Source organism: Daktulosphaira vitifoliae, unplaced genomic scaffold (genome assembly GCF_025091365.1).
Source record: "Daktulosphaira vitifoliae isolate Bord-2020 unplaced genomic scaffold, ASM2509136v1 Scaffold_1, whole genome shotgun sequence".
In the NCBI taxonomy this organism is placed as follows: Eukaryota; Metazoa; Arthropoda; class Insecta; order Hemiptera; family Phylloxeridae; genus Daktulosphaira; species Daktulosphaira vitifoliae.
Window position 1 is genome coordinate 40,060,669 of NW_026099572.1, and position 16,251 is coordinate 40,076,919.

A 16,251-nucleotide genomic window follows, 5' to 3' on the forward strand; every position below is an offset into this window, starting at 1 on the left:
GCCATGTCGGGCATGATAAATGTTTTACAGGAAAACTATTACATCCGAATCAGTATAACACAACTATATTGAACATTTTATTATTAAAATCAGGAAAATTCAAAAAGAAAAAATAGTAAAATGTATTAAGTGTAAGGTTGACGTTTTCTTACTGAGGTTATCGCATATTTTGAATTTAATAATATGTTTTATTTTAATAGTAAAACAACTTTTTTCGTTCATTATATATGGCCGGTAGCTTCCCGACAAAAGTATCTCCTGTTTTTCTCTAATATTAAACAAATCACCCACTTTGATTAACCAAAATCAATATAAAATTTATCTAACAAAACAATATATATATATATATATAAAACACAAAACAAATTACAAAAAAAAAAAAAACCTTTTAAAATAAAAAACATATTACAAAAACATTTAACATTTTGACAAACATTAATTTTAATAAATCAATTGACTTCTATCGGTAATGGACTTAAATTTCGAACTAGTCGTAAATATTCACCAAAAGCTGTTTTTACCCTTGCTGTGCGAATCACGCCATCCTTACCACATATAACACTCAATACTCAGCCCAATCGCCAAACCAGAGGGATGAGATTTTCTTCTTTTATTAAGACAATGAAACCCACTGACAGTTTAGGTTCCGTCTCTTTTGCCCATGTGTAGCGAGTTTGAAGTTGAAGATATTCGCTATTCCAACGTTTCCATATTTACTGATAAAACTTATTTACTCTATGCCAACGGTCTAATCGATTTGACGGAGTATCGCTTACGTCTCTCTCTGATATTGTAATCAATGCATCATCAATTAAAAAATGGCCAGGAGTTAGCACAATCAATTCGGTTGGACAAGACGACAATGGAGTGAGAGGACGTGAGTTCAGATAAGCCTCAGCGCGTGTAAGCACGGTGTACATTTCGTCGAACGTCAAATGCGATTCGCCCAGTATTCTTTATATAAGTCCTTTCATGTTTTTAACAGCAGACTCCCATAACCCTTCAAAATGTTGTTGCGGAGGTATAAATTTCCACTCAATACGTTCATTTGTAAAATGCTCAAATAACTCCTTTTATGGGCTTCTCAATGAAATAACTCACACACTTCTTTTAACTGTCGATCTGTACCATGAAAGTTTGTGCCATTATCTGAGTATATCACACTAATTTTTCCTCTCCTATCCACAAACTTTTGTAATGCTTGTATAAAGTTCTGCGTACTTAATCCATTTACCAATTCAATATGCACGGTAAAGTTGAAAAACACACTAACATAAGCCATTCTTAAAAGTGCATTTTTTTTTAGACTACTCAATATAACATTACTGGACACCAGAAATGTACTCCGCTTATCTTAAAAACTCGAGACTGTTCAACTCTATCGCTTGATGAAGACGCTATCCATACTAGTGTGACTCTAGAGTCAGACCAAAACACTTTCTTCTAGTTATTTAAATTTAATTTTGGTATACATTTTTTAACCAGCCGCAATAATAATAGCGCAGCAAATAACTCCAAACGTAGTAATGTTATTGTTATTAATGGTGCTACCTTGGACTTCGCGCCGATAAGGTGTACTGTACGATTTCCATTATTATTTGTGCATCGCAAATATATACATGCCCCGTAGGCTTTCAATGATGCGTCGGCAAAATTGTATACTTGTATATTAGTAAAATTATCTGTTTCACCGCACCGTCTTGCTATCAATATGCCATTCAATAATAATAAGTCGCTGTTATAACTACTCCACTCGTTTACTAATTCTTTAGATAACAGCTCATCCCATCCGATACACGATTGTTATAATTTCTGTATCAGTAGCTTACATCGTAAAACTACCGGACTGACTAATCCTAATGGGTCAAATATCGTTGATATATAAGATAAAATAGTTCTCTTTGGAACATTACTATCTTCCGTCATTTTTAACACATTATATTTAAAAACATCACTTAGCACTTCCCATAATAAACCTAAAACTCTATTTAACTTTGAATTTGAACTTAATAGACCTTCTGTTTCCTTTAATTTTACCTTCATATGATCATTACTTTCACTTAATAAATCAGGTATGTTAGACGTCCATTTTAACAACTCCATTCCAGCTTTTTTGAATACAGCAATAAGATCACCTTGTAAATTAACAATTTCTTCTCTAGATTGCGCTCCTGTAAGTAAATTATCCATGTAAAAATCACAACCAAATACTTCACATGCCTTGGGATGATTTGTTTTTTCTTCAACAGCTAACTTTTTAAACAAGCAGTAGCTAAAAAAACTAGCTGGTGCTGTATCATACGTTATGGTTTCTAATTTAAACGTCCGAACGACATCTTCTGGATTTTCGCGCCATAAGATTTGTTGATACTTGTTATCCTCTTCTGTGACTCTTATCTGACGGTACATTTTTACAATATCACTAGTTAAAACAAACTTATGTGTGCGAAACCTGGCTAAAATATATATTAATTCATTTTGAATAGTTGGTCTTTTTAATAGACAATCGTTTAAATTTACACCCGATGCTGTTTTGCACAATGCATCGAATACCACACTGATTTTAGTAGAAGTGCTATTTTCATTGTACACCGCATAATGAAGTAAATAACAACATATTGACTTGTCCTGTTCCTTTTCATCAATTATCTCCGTCATATGTCCTAAGCTTGCGTATTCTGACAAAAATTTTGAATATTCAGCCTTTAATTTTATATTACTCTTAAATCTTTTCTCTAAACATAACAATCGACGATTGGATATTTCGTAAGAACCTCCGAGACCAGTTGGTTGATTACAAAATGGTAATTTTACTATAAATCTGCCGGTTTCATCACGCGTTATTGTATGATTAAATATTTCTTTACATTTATTTTCTTTTAAAGTAAAAAGATATTCATTATCAACCTCTTCAAGACGCCAAAATTTTGACACTAAATTCTCTAAATTGCCGATTTAGTTTACCGTAACATCTAATATTAAATAATTTGTACTAGTTCAGATTTTATTTTCATTAATATCACTAGGCACTTGACCTGATATTACCCAACCGAATTTTGTATCCTGTAAAATAGGACCGTTTGACTCTAATTTAATTTTCTCCTGACTGATAATTTCATAGAAATTTTCCGCTCCTAATAACTGATCTACCGACTTGGTTTTCGAAATTCTGATTCTGCTATCACTACGTGTTCAGGAATTTTGAGCCTTGCGCTTATATATTTCGTGGGAAGACTACCGGTAATTTTGGGAATCACTAGACGAGTGATACTTAACACATAATTATTTACCCTAGACTTTAAAATTATTTTAACTGAACTATTTATATTTTTTATTGTTTCTCCAATTCCATATACTCTATGCGATATGTGTTTTCTTTTTAAACCCATTTCTCGTACTATTCGCTCGCTAATATAATTGCTTTGGCTACCAAAGTCGAGTAACGCTCTACACGACTCCATTATATTATTCTCGTCACCTATGTTTACTACAGCAGTAGCTAAAACTATTTGATCATATGTCGCTAATACCGAACTGTACGCACTGGTGGTGGCAATCGGTTCATTTTGTTTAATACTATTATTTTCATCAGTTTGTATGTTTTCATTGCTTATCTGTGTTGTTGTACGTGGTGGGAAATGTTATAACGAATTATGAGGTCGAGCGCATCTAATACAATTTTTTGCTGTACACTTTTTACCTGCGTCTTGTCTCAAACAAATTTTACAAAGTTTTAATTAATTTACCTTTTTAATACGCTCTTGCACGGATAAAGTTAAGAAAGTTGGACATCGGTAAATTGTATGTGATAATTTACAAATAAAACATTTAATAGTTTTATCTGCAACCGCGCATGACATTGAATAATACTATTTCTCATTTAATGATGCCTGACGATTATTAAGCGTTTGTGATGCCTCTATAGATTCTAACATTTTGAATCGTTCTTCCAAAAATAACATCAACTCATTTGCTATCTCATCTTTATTTGCACTTATTTCCCATGCACACAAAGTCATTTTATCCAGTTTAATCATTAGAATATGCGTTAATAAAGGTCCCTAATCATAGGGTTTGTAGCGTAACACCTCTAGCGCATTTAAATGATTACTAACTTAATCGATGAACTGTCGTAATTTTGCTGTTTATTTGAAACTTAACACCTCAGCGTCATAAATTGCTTTTACATGTGTTTGCATCCAAATTTTTTTGTTATTAAAACGACTAATCAAAACTTTCCATACTACCTCATAGTTGCTTGTTGATGTTTCTAAGCCTTTAATACAATTTAAAGCTTCTCCACTTAGAGATGCTCATAAATAGCAAAACTTTTGTATTGGTGCCAACTCCATATTTTTATGAACAATTTTATTTTTTTAATAATTGTTTTATTGTATCACTTTAAATTGCCGTTTGGCGTCAGCTAAATAAATAAATAAATAAATTTTATCGAATAGATCAAATAACACCGTCCACTCTTGGTATTTACCAGAAAATACTGGTAATGTGAGCGGGGGTAATTCAACTGCATCTGATTTTTTAATGAACTTTTCGGCCATTATCTTATAAAAGGAGTCCTCGAAGTCATCTCTCTGTTCCGCTTGTTTTTCTATACTTGTCTCTAACTCTATTGCACTTTGTACTTGGAACTCAAGCCATACTTTTTCTATTTTATCTCGCATTGTTCTTACTTGAATTGTATCATTTCCCTTTTTTAACCACAAACAAATTTCACAAATTTAGTTAATTGTGCTTTAAACTAACCTCTCCACCCTATCAAGCCTCTTAATTCTGTCATTATTTATTTTTTTTTTTTACACAATAGTTCACTAATACGTGTACCTTATCTATATTTAACTTATGTAATACAGCTGTTCTACTACTACAGCTTATCTGTAGATATTATACGTCTATTATTTATTTTTTTACTATTGTTATACACTCCGCACTGCTACATCGAATTAACTAACTTTACTATTGTGTATTATACTCTCATTAAATAAAATATGTTTTCTACTGGACAAATTTGCTTATATCAAACAATATATATTATATAGATAATTTTATTTTTACATCGAACTCACTCGACAAACTCGGCTAACTTAACAATAGTTAATCTATTTTTTCTCTTTAATTTTTTTTAAAGAAGAAAATACAAAGAAACTTACCGACTTATTTTCATATTTCGATCAATATTTTACCAATGGCTTTTTCTTTCTTTTTTAAAAAATCACTCCTAAAAATGACTTCTAAGCGGTACTGCGACGCTTTCTTCCTAATCATTTCGAAACGGTAAACTTTAAATTGTATTCTCACATAAACTACTAGAGATTTATATAAAGACGGTTAACTTTATTCGAATAATAATTTTGACCAATCGGACTACACTAAACTTGTTCTGGTTAGGTCTAAGATTTTTATAAGCAGTGAAACTCAACACTACACTTCGCACACTATTTCGTACAGTATCCCTAGACCAGTAGCCTAACCATATGGTAATATTTACGATTTTCGCACAATTTATTTAATTACACATCCGGGGCCGATGGACCATTTGGTCGGTAGCTTACGGTATTTTAAATTTAACAAAGAACACTCTATTTTTTCTTAATAATGTGGACTGTATTTTTTTGCGATATAACTCACATTTCATATCCGAATAAAACTTTAGGTGCGCGTAGGTGCGCCGAACTTATCATTCGATGTCCGGTTTACGACTAACTTACAATGTAAAACCTACGTTGGACCGCCTCCTACCTATTCTATAACAAAAGTATCTCCTATTTTTCCCCAATATCAAACAAGGTACAAAACCTGAAATTTTAAAATTTTTTAAGTAATATACATATATAATATATGAGGAATTACTAATATAGATAGCTAATTGTTTTTTTGTGACGTCGGATATTCGCAGATACACAAGACTTATCATCAATTATCTTTATCATTAGATATGCTTTTTGTATTACCAGTTGGTGTATTTATAAACTCACAACAAAATGCATTACTACCATAATTTAAACTTATCTGTTGATAAAATTGTTAACTGACTGATGCGATTGTGTAATGCCATCCTATGTATGGAATATTAATATTTAAGTAGCAATAGCTCTAACTACAATTTTTTTGAAAATGACTATTTGGTATGAAAATTATCGTATTATCTTTACGGCTAATTCTTGTAATAGCGTTATTGTGATGAAATGCTTATTTTCCCTTCAATGTATGTATAAATGATAAAGTATTCTTTATACTTAACTGTATCTGTCTATAAAAATTATTATACTTGGTTGAAATTTACTGCTATTGTAAAACCACAGCAGACATTGCTGTTATATGTATATATCTCTTTTTTGCACTCAGCTCATTTTTTTTTAAATGAAGTTCTTAATTGGTATAAATATTACTAATTTTTCATTAGAAAATGTTTATTTCAATATCAGTTCAAAAATAATAAACAAATTAACAATTAAATCTGTGTTGAGTAAAACGAAAATAAAAGCTAAAACCTTAAATGTATTAAATTAAGAACTATTTTATTAAAAACATAACAACTGAATAAAAAAAAAACAAGATTAAAAGTATCATTTCTAAGTTAAAACGTAATTTCTAGTCTGTAAGATAAAAATCATCTATAGTCAGTATGATTAAATAATAAGTGCACAAACGGGGTTTGTTTATTGTACGTCGTTTATCCACTCAACAAATTTTAAACTTGATATTTATTTCATATAACTGACTAAAGTGTGTCTCTTTAATACACTCATTATTCCTCTGAGTGTGTGAGACCATATTGTGAAGTAAAATAAATTTGCCAAAAATTTGACATAATTCCTTTCTGAACTTAGCAATGCAAATATGATATCATAAAAATAACAATAAAAAAATTATTTTTTATAGGATAGGACTATATCTAATGGTACTCATTAAATGCGTATGTAATAATAATATTCGATTTTTTGTTCGTCCTGGAAAACATATTTTTACAGGCATTGTCATTAAGGTATAGACGTATAAAGTGATCGGTTAGCCATGAACCACTTGATTGATCTCAAAATAAATAAAATATTTGAAAAGAAAATTTTGATTTCTTTTAGTTGCATAGAATGATTGATTTATTAGGTAATAATTATTTTTTAAAATTATCCCTTATAACTTAAAGAGGTTTTAATTAATTTTTTAAATGACAACATACATATTTAACTACCTTATAAAATAAGTACTAATCCAACTAAGAAATTGACTATACCAAAATTTGTTTATGGTAAATCTATCACTCTGTATATGTCATAGAAAGGATGATTTATTAGCTACCACATTTGTTATTGTAATTTAACCGGTCTAACAATGTTCTGATAAGTAAATAGCGTGTGTATTAGTGCCTTTTATCGGTAAATATGTAATTTAGAATTTTATATACATTCTTACACAGAGTTAGGTTATCGGTGCTGGTTCAGAAGTTACGTCAGTGATTATTATTTGATCGCGTTATAAAGTTGTCCGTAACGAGTTACTGTATATCGTAATGACTATACATGTCAAAACATACGACTGGTTCAAAGAAACTCTTGCCTGTTGCGTTGGTTTGTCATTACAATACACAGCTGATGATCATGAAAATCATGTCACGCAGCATTACATTGATGAATAATTGACACCAAATAAAAAAAAAATGTGTAAATGAAATAAATTTAAAAACTAAAAAAAAACAATTATTTCTGTATATATTATATTAATACTTTTTTATAGTAAATTAATGCATTATTTTTATTTTAATAATGGTTTCAATTATTCTTTCTTTCACTTCTTTTGTAATAATTTTACCGAATATTTATTTGGTATTCTACAGTTGCAATACCAATGTTTATGGCTGGAATGACATTAGGATGGCCGTCTCCGATTATGGATTATACAAAAAATGGACTAGTACCAACATTTCTGTTGTCATCTAAGATATCTGTGGTAGTGGCTTGCATAGATATTGGTAATTTTATCATGGCAATACCAATAGGTCGCCTCATGGATAGCCACGGGCGTAAGTTTACCGTATTTATGTCAGCGCCGCTAATGTTTATGGGATGGCTAATTATATTATATTGTTCAACGGTAAATGATTCAGTGATAAGTAGTAAAATAACAGACAATTTAATTTTTAACAATATAAACGAGCATAAAAAAACGAATAAAAATCATTATCTTAAAAATTAAACAAAACAAATTATGGGGAGGGATTTTACCCTAATTTTTTATGATTACTTATTTTTTCTAACCAGTAATTTTCTTTATTAAATCGTTTTATAAGTTGGTTAAATATTTACGTTTTCATTTAAAAAAAATTTTATTAATTGTTTTATTTATTTTTATAATTTAATATCCAGAAAAATTACTAAGCCTCACTAAGAAACACTCGTCTGGGTGATCATCATTTACTCGCGTAGTAAATTTTTATATAAAAATTAGAAAATTATTTAAAACTTAAATTTTGAAAGTAAAATATATATATATTAATCCTTAATTAGGTTTTAGCGTTATATTTATACCTTAGCCAGTGTGTTATGTTTTTAAAGAAGCTCAAAACCCATGCTACTTAAATAAAAGGATTTAAAATTAAAAAGTTAAGTTGTAATGAACTCATAATCGTTCCAAAAAGACTGTTTTATTAGGTCAATTTAAAGTATAACTAATTAAATTAGTTTTTTTATTAACTTCTTTATCGTATTTGTATGCAGTTACTATATTAAAAAAATGAATTTAATATAGAAAAATATTTTAGTTTAATGACCTCCATGATGCTGGATACTTTCGGAAAAGTCTTCAGTATTTGGAAAGATATTAATTGAAATTTCACACCATATATCGTTTTGAGGATGAAGGCGATTTTTTTAAATTTATATTAATGACAGCTAAAACAGCAAACCCGGCTTTACATAAATACATTGTTAGAAACTGCAGTAAACTTTTTTCAGCTTCTTTTGATAAAATAAGATTTTCTTTGAGCTATGCTCAAAATTGAATTAGGCACTTTGTAAAAAATTTTCTTACAAAAGTTGGTCTGCTTAGAGATCAAGTTCTTAAAAATCACAATTATTATCACCAACTTCGCTAGCAGAAACTTCAAATTGATTTCTTACCCAACTGAATTTATCAAGCTCAACGTTTTGTAGTATGTATCGGTCGAATTCAAACTGTAATTTTTCCAAATAATCTTTAATAAGTATTATTAATAACTTTGTCATCCAATGTAACTTTCGTTGAATTTCCGAATAAATCATTAAGACGTGAAAATGTAGTCATTTTTTCTCTTACAGTTTATTTAGTCTCGGTGCAAGTTATCCGATTTTTCCCTTCAATTATAATATATAATTAATTTAAGGGTCATTCCATTTAAATCACATAATGTGTCTGCGGCTATATATGGTTAAAATCTTTATTAAAGACTTCTTGAAGTTCATTGACAATAAAAATATATATTTTTTATCATACAACACAGTTATTGTAATTAAAAACCTGACAAAACACCTTATGTTCTAAAGACTATAACTTAATGCAATCCAAATAATAAGTGAATTTTCCAGAATATTTAAATTGTAAATTTTAAAAGTCTATAAGTGGTGTTAAAATTATTTCTCCATCATCAAATTTTTAACAAATATTTTAATTGCCTAAAGGTAAGTACTATGTAAATTTGAAAAAATTTATTTAGTCGCTTTTGTGTAATGAAATAATTATGTCAGCTATTTTCAGCAAACTACGCGTGTTAAACGATACAATAAAAATTATAAATATATTCAACAATGATGTGAATTAAAAAACATAACCAAAAGTTCTGAACACAAAAATTTATATACAAATTTTTTATCCTTCAAATTTTGTTATTAAAATACTGAAACTGTAAACATTTTGACGTAAAAAAAAATTCAAAATCATCAAACTTATGAATGAAATTGAAATACTATATAATTTAAGTAAAACAGTACTAGTTCTACAGTGATAGCTTATTTAGATTGGATTAATTTACAGGCTTTACAACACTACGTGTTTTTTCCTGTTTTTAATTTTTTTTTTATGATCTTCAAATTATCGAAGATATTCAAATTATTTAATTTCAAACATAACTGAACTATAGTCACACACATTATGTGATTTTACATAGAATGATCCTTCAGCGTTAAAAAATATCACTTAAAAAACTCAACTTGGCACTAACCTAAGCAAGTTCATTTTAATAACCTTGATTTTATAAAAATTTAATAATTAAAAAACGCCCTGAAGAACTACAAAAAGTTGAATTTTGTGATGCTAAATTTTCTTTGTATAAAAAACAACTTTTTAACAACAATTATAACTTTCGGATTAATTTTGAACTTGTTTACAAAATCCGATTCTACACCCAAGCATAACCATCAAAAAAAAAAATTTTTTTCCAAAATATTCAACAACTTTTTCAAAAATATCTAATCCTCCAAAATAATCGATAGGATTTGGATAACATATTAATACAATAACATATTTATATTAATATTACATATTAATAACAATTTATTCCCAATTTATCAATTAAATACTTTTTTTAAGTATGAAATACTTAATTCATAAATCAAAAAATATATGAAAGAAAATAACCCAAAAATGATTTTCTTACAATAGTTTTTATTTCGGGTGGCTTCATTTGCCAAGCAAGAGATCAGTTCGATATTTGGAGTCGTCATCCCTCCGTCTGACGACGGACTAACCACCAGTCCCGGAGTATCAATGTTTAAAAAATTTAATCCTTCGTGGGAAGCCACTATGACCCTTATTGAGCTTATAAAGCATTAAAAAATAAATTGTTATTTCATTAAAAAATCGAGTGACTAGCAATAAAAGAACCACCATGCAAAATTTCAAATTTTTTTGAGGAGCTATTTTTTGTTGGGGATTTCTTCTAAACCTAGTTACGCCTATATTCTTTCCATAGTTTTCCACTAAGGAAAAATTTGAGTTGTAAAGACAACTATTTTAAATTAAAGTCATAATTATTTTCAGTGACGTATTTAAAAGCTTAATAGTGCTTAGCTCTCTATTAGACATGCTATGGTAATCACTAAATTAGACAACAAAAACTATTTTTATTAAATACTACTGTGATCAAAAACTAAGGTGAATTTGTTTATAAAATGAAAATTCTTTATCTATTCTATCAAATCAATTTCATCCCCTTCAAAGTAATTCCTGCCCGATAAAATACACTATTGCCAACGCTTTTTCCAGTCCTCGAAACAATCGAAATAGTCCTTTTCCGGTATAGCCTTTAAGACCTTCTTCGATTCCATTTTTATCTCCTCAATCGTATCAAAACGGTGTCCCCGCAGCGGCTTTTTTAATTTGCTGAGTAGCCAAAAGTCGCATGGAGGCAAATCAGGTGAATACGATGGTTGCGGAACGATATGAGTCGAGTTTTTGGCAAAAAAATCGCGGAGAACCAATGCAGTATGAGATAGCGCATTATCGTGATGAAGGAACCAAGATTTCTTCGCCCATAATTCCGGCCGTTTCAAACGAATAGCTTTACGCAAACGACGTATAACACTCAAGTAATACACTTTGTTGACAGTTTGGCCCGGAGGTAGGAATTCATAGTGCACCACACCATGATAATCAAAAAAAAACTGTCAACATGACCTTGATTTTCGATCGTCTTTGCCATGGTCTTTTCGGTCATGCTTCACCTTTTGCACGATATTCGCTGGATTGATCGGTGGTTTCAGGGTCATATGCGTAAATCCAAGTTTCGTCTCCAGTAATGATGCATTTCAAGTGGTCCTGATAGTCAGACAATAAAGTTTCACACACATCTACGCGACGCTTTTTTTCCAAAAAATTGTGAGATTTTGGCACCAATCGAGACTTGACAAGTTTGAGACACAAAAAATCCTTCAAAATGGTTTGGGCTGAGCCAAATGATACGCCAACACTATCAGCAAGATCTCTAATTGTCAATCGACGATTTTCAAGCACCAAAACTTTGATTTCTTGGACGTGGCCTTCATCGGTAGACGTTGATGGTCGTCCAGAACGCGGTTCGTCTTTAACGCTTTGAACTCGTACCACTTATAAACGTTTTTTTGAGCCATAGTTTGATCACCAAAGGCCTTTCGCAACATTTTCAACGTGTCCGCACAAGAATATTCGTTCCGTAAACAAAATTTGATGCAAGTGCTTTACTCAACAAAATCACCCATTGTAAAAATCAAAAAATTCACTTTTGGTTGTTTAAAAAAACGCATGTAACTTGGAGATTATTAAAACTTTTGACAAACAGACGCTTGCTACATGTCAATAAGGAAGTCCTACCAACATAAGAAAAAAATTAACCTGCCTTCCTAATGCTCGGGAGTTTTAAATGACAATTTCACCTTACTTTTTGATCACAGTAGGACGTATTTTGAAAACATTGTTCGCGTTTGGGGATTTACTATTTCTAAACATTTTAGATTATTTTAGACAAAATAATTAAAATATTCATAGTATTTTTCTTTTTAAACAACGAGAGAAGCTCTACTTTAGATTTATTTTCGATTTTAAATAACATTTGAATGAATTACAATTTATTAATTGATATTGCTGTTAATCCTTTTTTTTCATAGATTTGGAGCTTATATATAGCTAGGTTGATACAAGGCGCTGCNTTCATAGTATTTTTCTTTTTAAACAACGAGAGAAGCTCTACTTTAGATTTATTTTCGATTTTAAATAACATTTGAATTTATTAATTGATATTGCTGTTAATCCTTTTTTTTCATAGATTTGGAGCTTATATATAGCTAGGTTGATACAAGGCGCTGCTGTGAGCATAGCCTGGGTTGTTTCACCTGTTTATATAGGAGAGATAGCTAGTGCGCCAATTAGAGGTACTCTTGAACTATTAGTACAACTAGGGTACGCATTAGGATTATTGTTTTCATACGGCACTGGATGGTTATTAGCTGACTATTGGAAATTAGCAACCATATCTTCAATTGTTCCTGTTGTAGCCGGTATCCTATATTTTTATATACCTGAATCGCCATACTACCTTATGTATGTTAACCGACCAAACGAAGCAGCTGAAACATTGAGGAAACTCCGAAGAAATTATACTCAACAAGATCTTGATTTAGAGCTAATGTTTATTGAAAAATCTTTAAATGAAAAGTAAGATTCCACATTATTTGTTTACTACTAAATAATAGTCAAATTTCAGAACTACCCAATGAATAAAGTTCTTAGAAGAAAACTCCAAAGCTTTTAAAGCAATTAGATAAAAAAAAAATACATCACCAAAATAAAATACTGTTTAATAAACTTTGCTGTCTAACATTTTTAACTTAATGGAGATCAATAAATTAAATTTTTTTGTAGTATAATATTGACTACTAGCTACTCTTTATACCAATAAAAAGAAAGAAAGAATGATAGGAATCGTCAAAAAATTACAACATAAAAAATTACCATTATTATTTTTTACTTAAAATTGCGATAACTTTTTGAAAATGAATTGATATAAGTAAAAACATATTGATAGCATCATTATATTAAGTTTTCTTATACTTTTATTAAGTATATATATTTGCTCACATGGAGAGTTTAAATAACAACTTTTTCAACTTAACTTTTGAAAATGATCTTATTTTGAAGTATGCGATTTTAGCATTTTATATTAAAAATGTTAACTTATTTCTAAATCTTTAATAAAAAATTGTTAGTATCATATTTAAAGGGTATTTTTGAGATTATAAGTGCAAGTATTACCCTTGCCGTATATATATTGCAGAAACAATATAGAAAAACACAGTGGTAAGGGTATTCAATGGGTTTCTTATACTTCATATAACCGTAGGATAGTATTAATTGTTTATAAAAAAATTATAGGCTAAACGATTACAGAAATTTTCAAAATGAGATTAATCGAATAAATTAAAATGAGAAATTTTTGAAATTTAACAGACACATATTGAAACATTTTATATGATAGTGATGTTAATCAATGCCAAATATCTTCTATACATGTCCCAACTATGCCACGTTCTTTCGTCGCAGTGACCCCACTGTGATGGATTGGGATTATTTTTTCAATTTGTTGAAAATGTTCCATCAATTCAAAATCTATACCAAATTAAAGTTTTTAAAACGTATTATATCATAAAATGAAAAGTGAATCAATTAATTATTTATTTATAAATTTAAGAATTTTATAATAGTGATTTTTACTTGCATTAAATTTCAATTTTTTAAGGTATTCGCTATGCTAATATTCCTATTATATTTTTATGTGATTTTATTTAATTAGAATTTTTTTGTTAATTTAACAAAAAATTCATAAGTAAATCGAATTATTTATTCAAAGATATTTTAAATCACATAAATATTATTTTTTAGCCAAGGAGGAAGAATAAAAGTTCTCTTGACTAGAGATCGAAAACCATTAGTAATTGTACTATTATTGGCTGTACTACAAATGGCTTGCGGTACCAGCGTACTAGAAGCATATGCGGCGTCTATTTTATCTCTAACTAATGTGTCACCGAACGGATGTGCTTTTATACTCGGGATCGTGACTTTAATAGCCGTAATTCCATTCGCGTTCACTGTTGATAGATGTGGTCGGCGACCATTATTAGTAGTATCTTGTTTAGGAACTGCCGTTTGTCACATTGCAACATACTTGTTTTTAATTGTAAATATGGACATAGGGGGCATAACACTACTAGTAACTATTTGCGGTACAGTGTTTTTTATTAATATAGGGCTGATGCCACTTTTATCCGTAATTCAGTGTGAATACTTTCCATCAGATACTAGAGCTCTGGGAGGTACAGCCTTGGTGCTTACAGTGACATTAGCTTCAACTATCATGGTTGTTAATTACCAATTGGTAGATAATTTTTTAGGAATGTCTACCAATTTTATTTTGTATGCCATTTTGTCTGCTACTGGGGCAGTTTTTTGTTACATTTGGGTACCAGAAACTAAATGTAAAACTTTTTTTGAGATACAACAAGAATTCAAAGTTTCAGGCCAAATTAAAAGACATAACTATGAACAAATATAATAAAAAATGTAGTACATAAATGTGGATCAAAATTAACACAAAAGGTTTAAATAGCCATAACTTACTAAATAATAGAGTTAAAATGATGTAATTAATATTATTTAATCAAAAATAATATGTAACTTAATTGACCAACATTCTATTTTTTGAATTAACTTTATAGTAAATTATGAATTTTTTTTTTAATTTAGACAATTTTTTCTAAATTAGAATATAAAACAGCGCTCTATTATTTTAATTAATTAATGCCATATAATTAATGTAACTGAAAACATTAAAAAATAATTATATTCAAATTCTTTCATATGTATTTATTTTAATGAAATAAAATTATAATCTCTCTAAAATTAGAATTCATCAAAATTATTAATCTTTTATATAAATTACTAAATAGTAGTTATTATCATAATATACTCATTTTACTGTAATAGCCTTTCATATATATGTAACAATAAAATATTATATTTAAAATATTACTTATACTTAACCTTATAATTTTTTTAAAATTATATTAATTTTATATATTAATTTTGCCTTAACTTTTAATAATTTAAATCAACACTAACATTGGAAACTAAATATTTGAAAAAATTCATTCATTTATTCAAAAATTTCTATTAAAAATTAAATTTCTTAATTGATAAAATTTGTAATTCTGAGTCTAATAATTATTTTTACATAACTGATAAGAAAATTTTATATTATTATTCAATAATAATATAAAATATAATAATTTAAATGGAAAATATAATTTTTTATTTAAGAACATACTTTAAACAAATATATTTAACACATTTATATTTCATAATGTCAATTATATATTTTTTTGAAGCACAATTTTCATTTTGCCCTACTTTTGCCTAAACTTCAATTATAGTTGAAGTAATAATTATTATTTAAAATCATTGTAAATAATTATGTAATAGCAAAAACTATTTCAGAAAACTAAATTTGTATCATTAACTTTTTAAATTATGTCATTTAATTTTTATATTGTAAATTAAGTCAACTTTATTTTACATTTATATTGTACTTGCTATTAAATTTAACAATAATAGCACTACCACAAAGTTTTAATTTCTTTTAATACTAACCAATTAATTTATCTTAAAATAATATTATTTTGTGTATTTATTTTTTTGAATTTAATTAATTAAATATGTATACCTGCTTATCTATTG

The 16,251-nt window shown here is 28.7% G+C and overlaps 3 protein-coding genes across 5 annotated transcripts in view; 1 reads left to right on the forward strand and 2 right to left on the reverse strand.

Annotated features, from left to right (window-relative positions):
• The window catches only part of LOC126894865 (uncharacterized), a 71,396-nt gene that overhangs the window by 45,444 nt on the left and 9,701 nt on the right, over positions 1 to 16,251 (reverse strand). The gene's annotated exons all lie outside the window — the stretch shown is intronic.
• On the reverse strand, positions 1,804 to 4,682 carry LOC126893583 (uncharacterized). Its single transcript, XM_050663928.1, has 2 exons — positions 4,490 to 4,682; positions 1,804 to 2,861 (listed from the first exon to the last, which is right to left on the reverse strand). The coding sequence occupies exons 1-2, from the start codon at positions 4,680 to 4,682 to the stop codon at positions 1,804 to 1,806; spliced, it is 1,251 nt and encodes a 416-aa protein (XP_050519885.1).
• On the forward strand, positions 3,694 to 15,419 carry LOC126894867 (uncharacterized). Of its 3 annotated transcripts, none has more exons than XM_050666173.1 (4): positions 3,694 to 3,801; positions 7,850 to 8,106; positions 12,785 to 13,173; positions 14,398 to 15,419. In XM_050666173.1, the coding sequence occupies exons 2-4, from the start codon at positions 7,861 to 7,863 to the stop codon at positions 15,068 to 15,070; spliced, it is 1,308 nt and encodes a 435-aa protein (XP_050522130.1). In that variant the 5' UTR covers positions 3,694 to 3,801; positions 7,850 to 7,860; the 3' UTR covers positions 15,071 to 15,419. The 3 variants fall into 3 exon arrangements, with proteins under 3 accessions (XP_050522130.1, XP_050522129.1, XP_050522127.1); XM_050666172.1 differs by lacking the exon at positions 3,694 to 3,801 and adding an exon at positions 7,220 to 7,676; XM_050666170.1 differs by lacking the exon at positions 3,694 to 3,801 and adding an exon at positions 7,222 to 7,583 and having other exon boundaries at positions 14,398 to 15,418.

Coding starts and splice junctions, on each gene's coding strand:
- LOC126894867 (XM_050666170.1), top strand. CDS start 7,526: ATGACTATACATGTCAAAACATACGACTGGTTCAAAGAAACTCTTGCC. Junction 7,584..7,849: donor AACTCTTGCCTGTTGCGTTG/GTTTGTCATTAC, acceptor GGTATTCTACAG/TTGCAATACCAATGTTTATG. Junction 8,107..12,784: donor TTATATTATATTGTTCAACG/GTAAATGATTCA, acceptor TTTTTTTCATAG/ATTTGGAGCTTATATATAGC.
- LOC126893583 (XM_050663928.1), bottom strand. CDS start 4,682: ATGCGAGATAAAATAGAAAAAGTATGGCTTGAGTTCCAAGTACAAAGT. Junction 2,862..4,489: donor CACATTACCAGTATTTTCTG/GTAAATACCAAG, acceptor ATAAATGTAAAG/AAATATTTAATCATACAATA.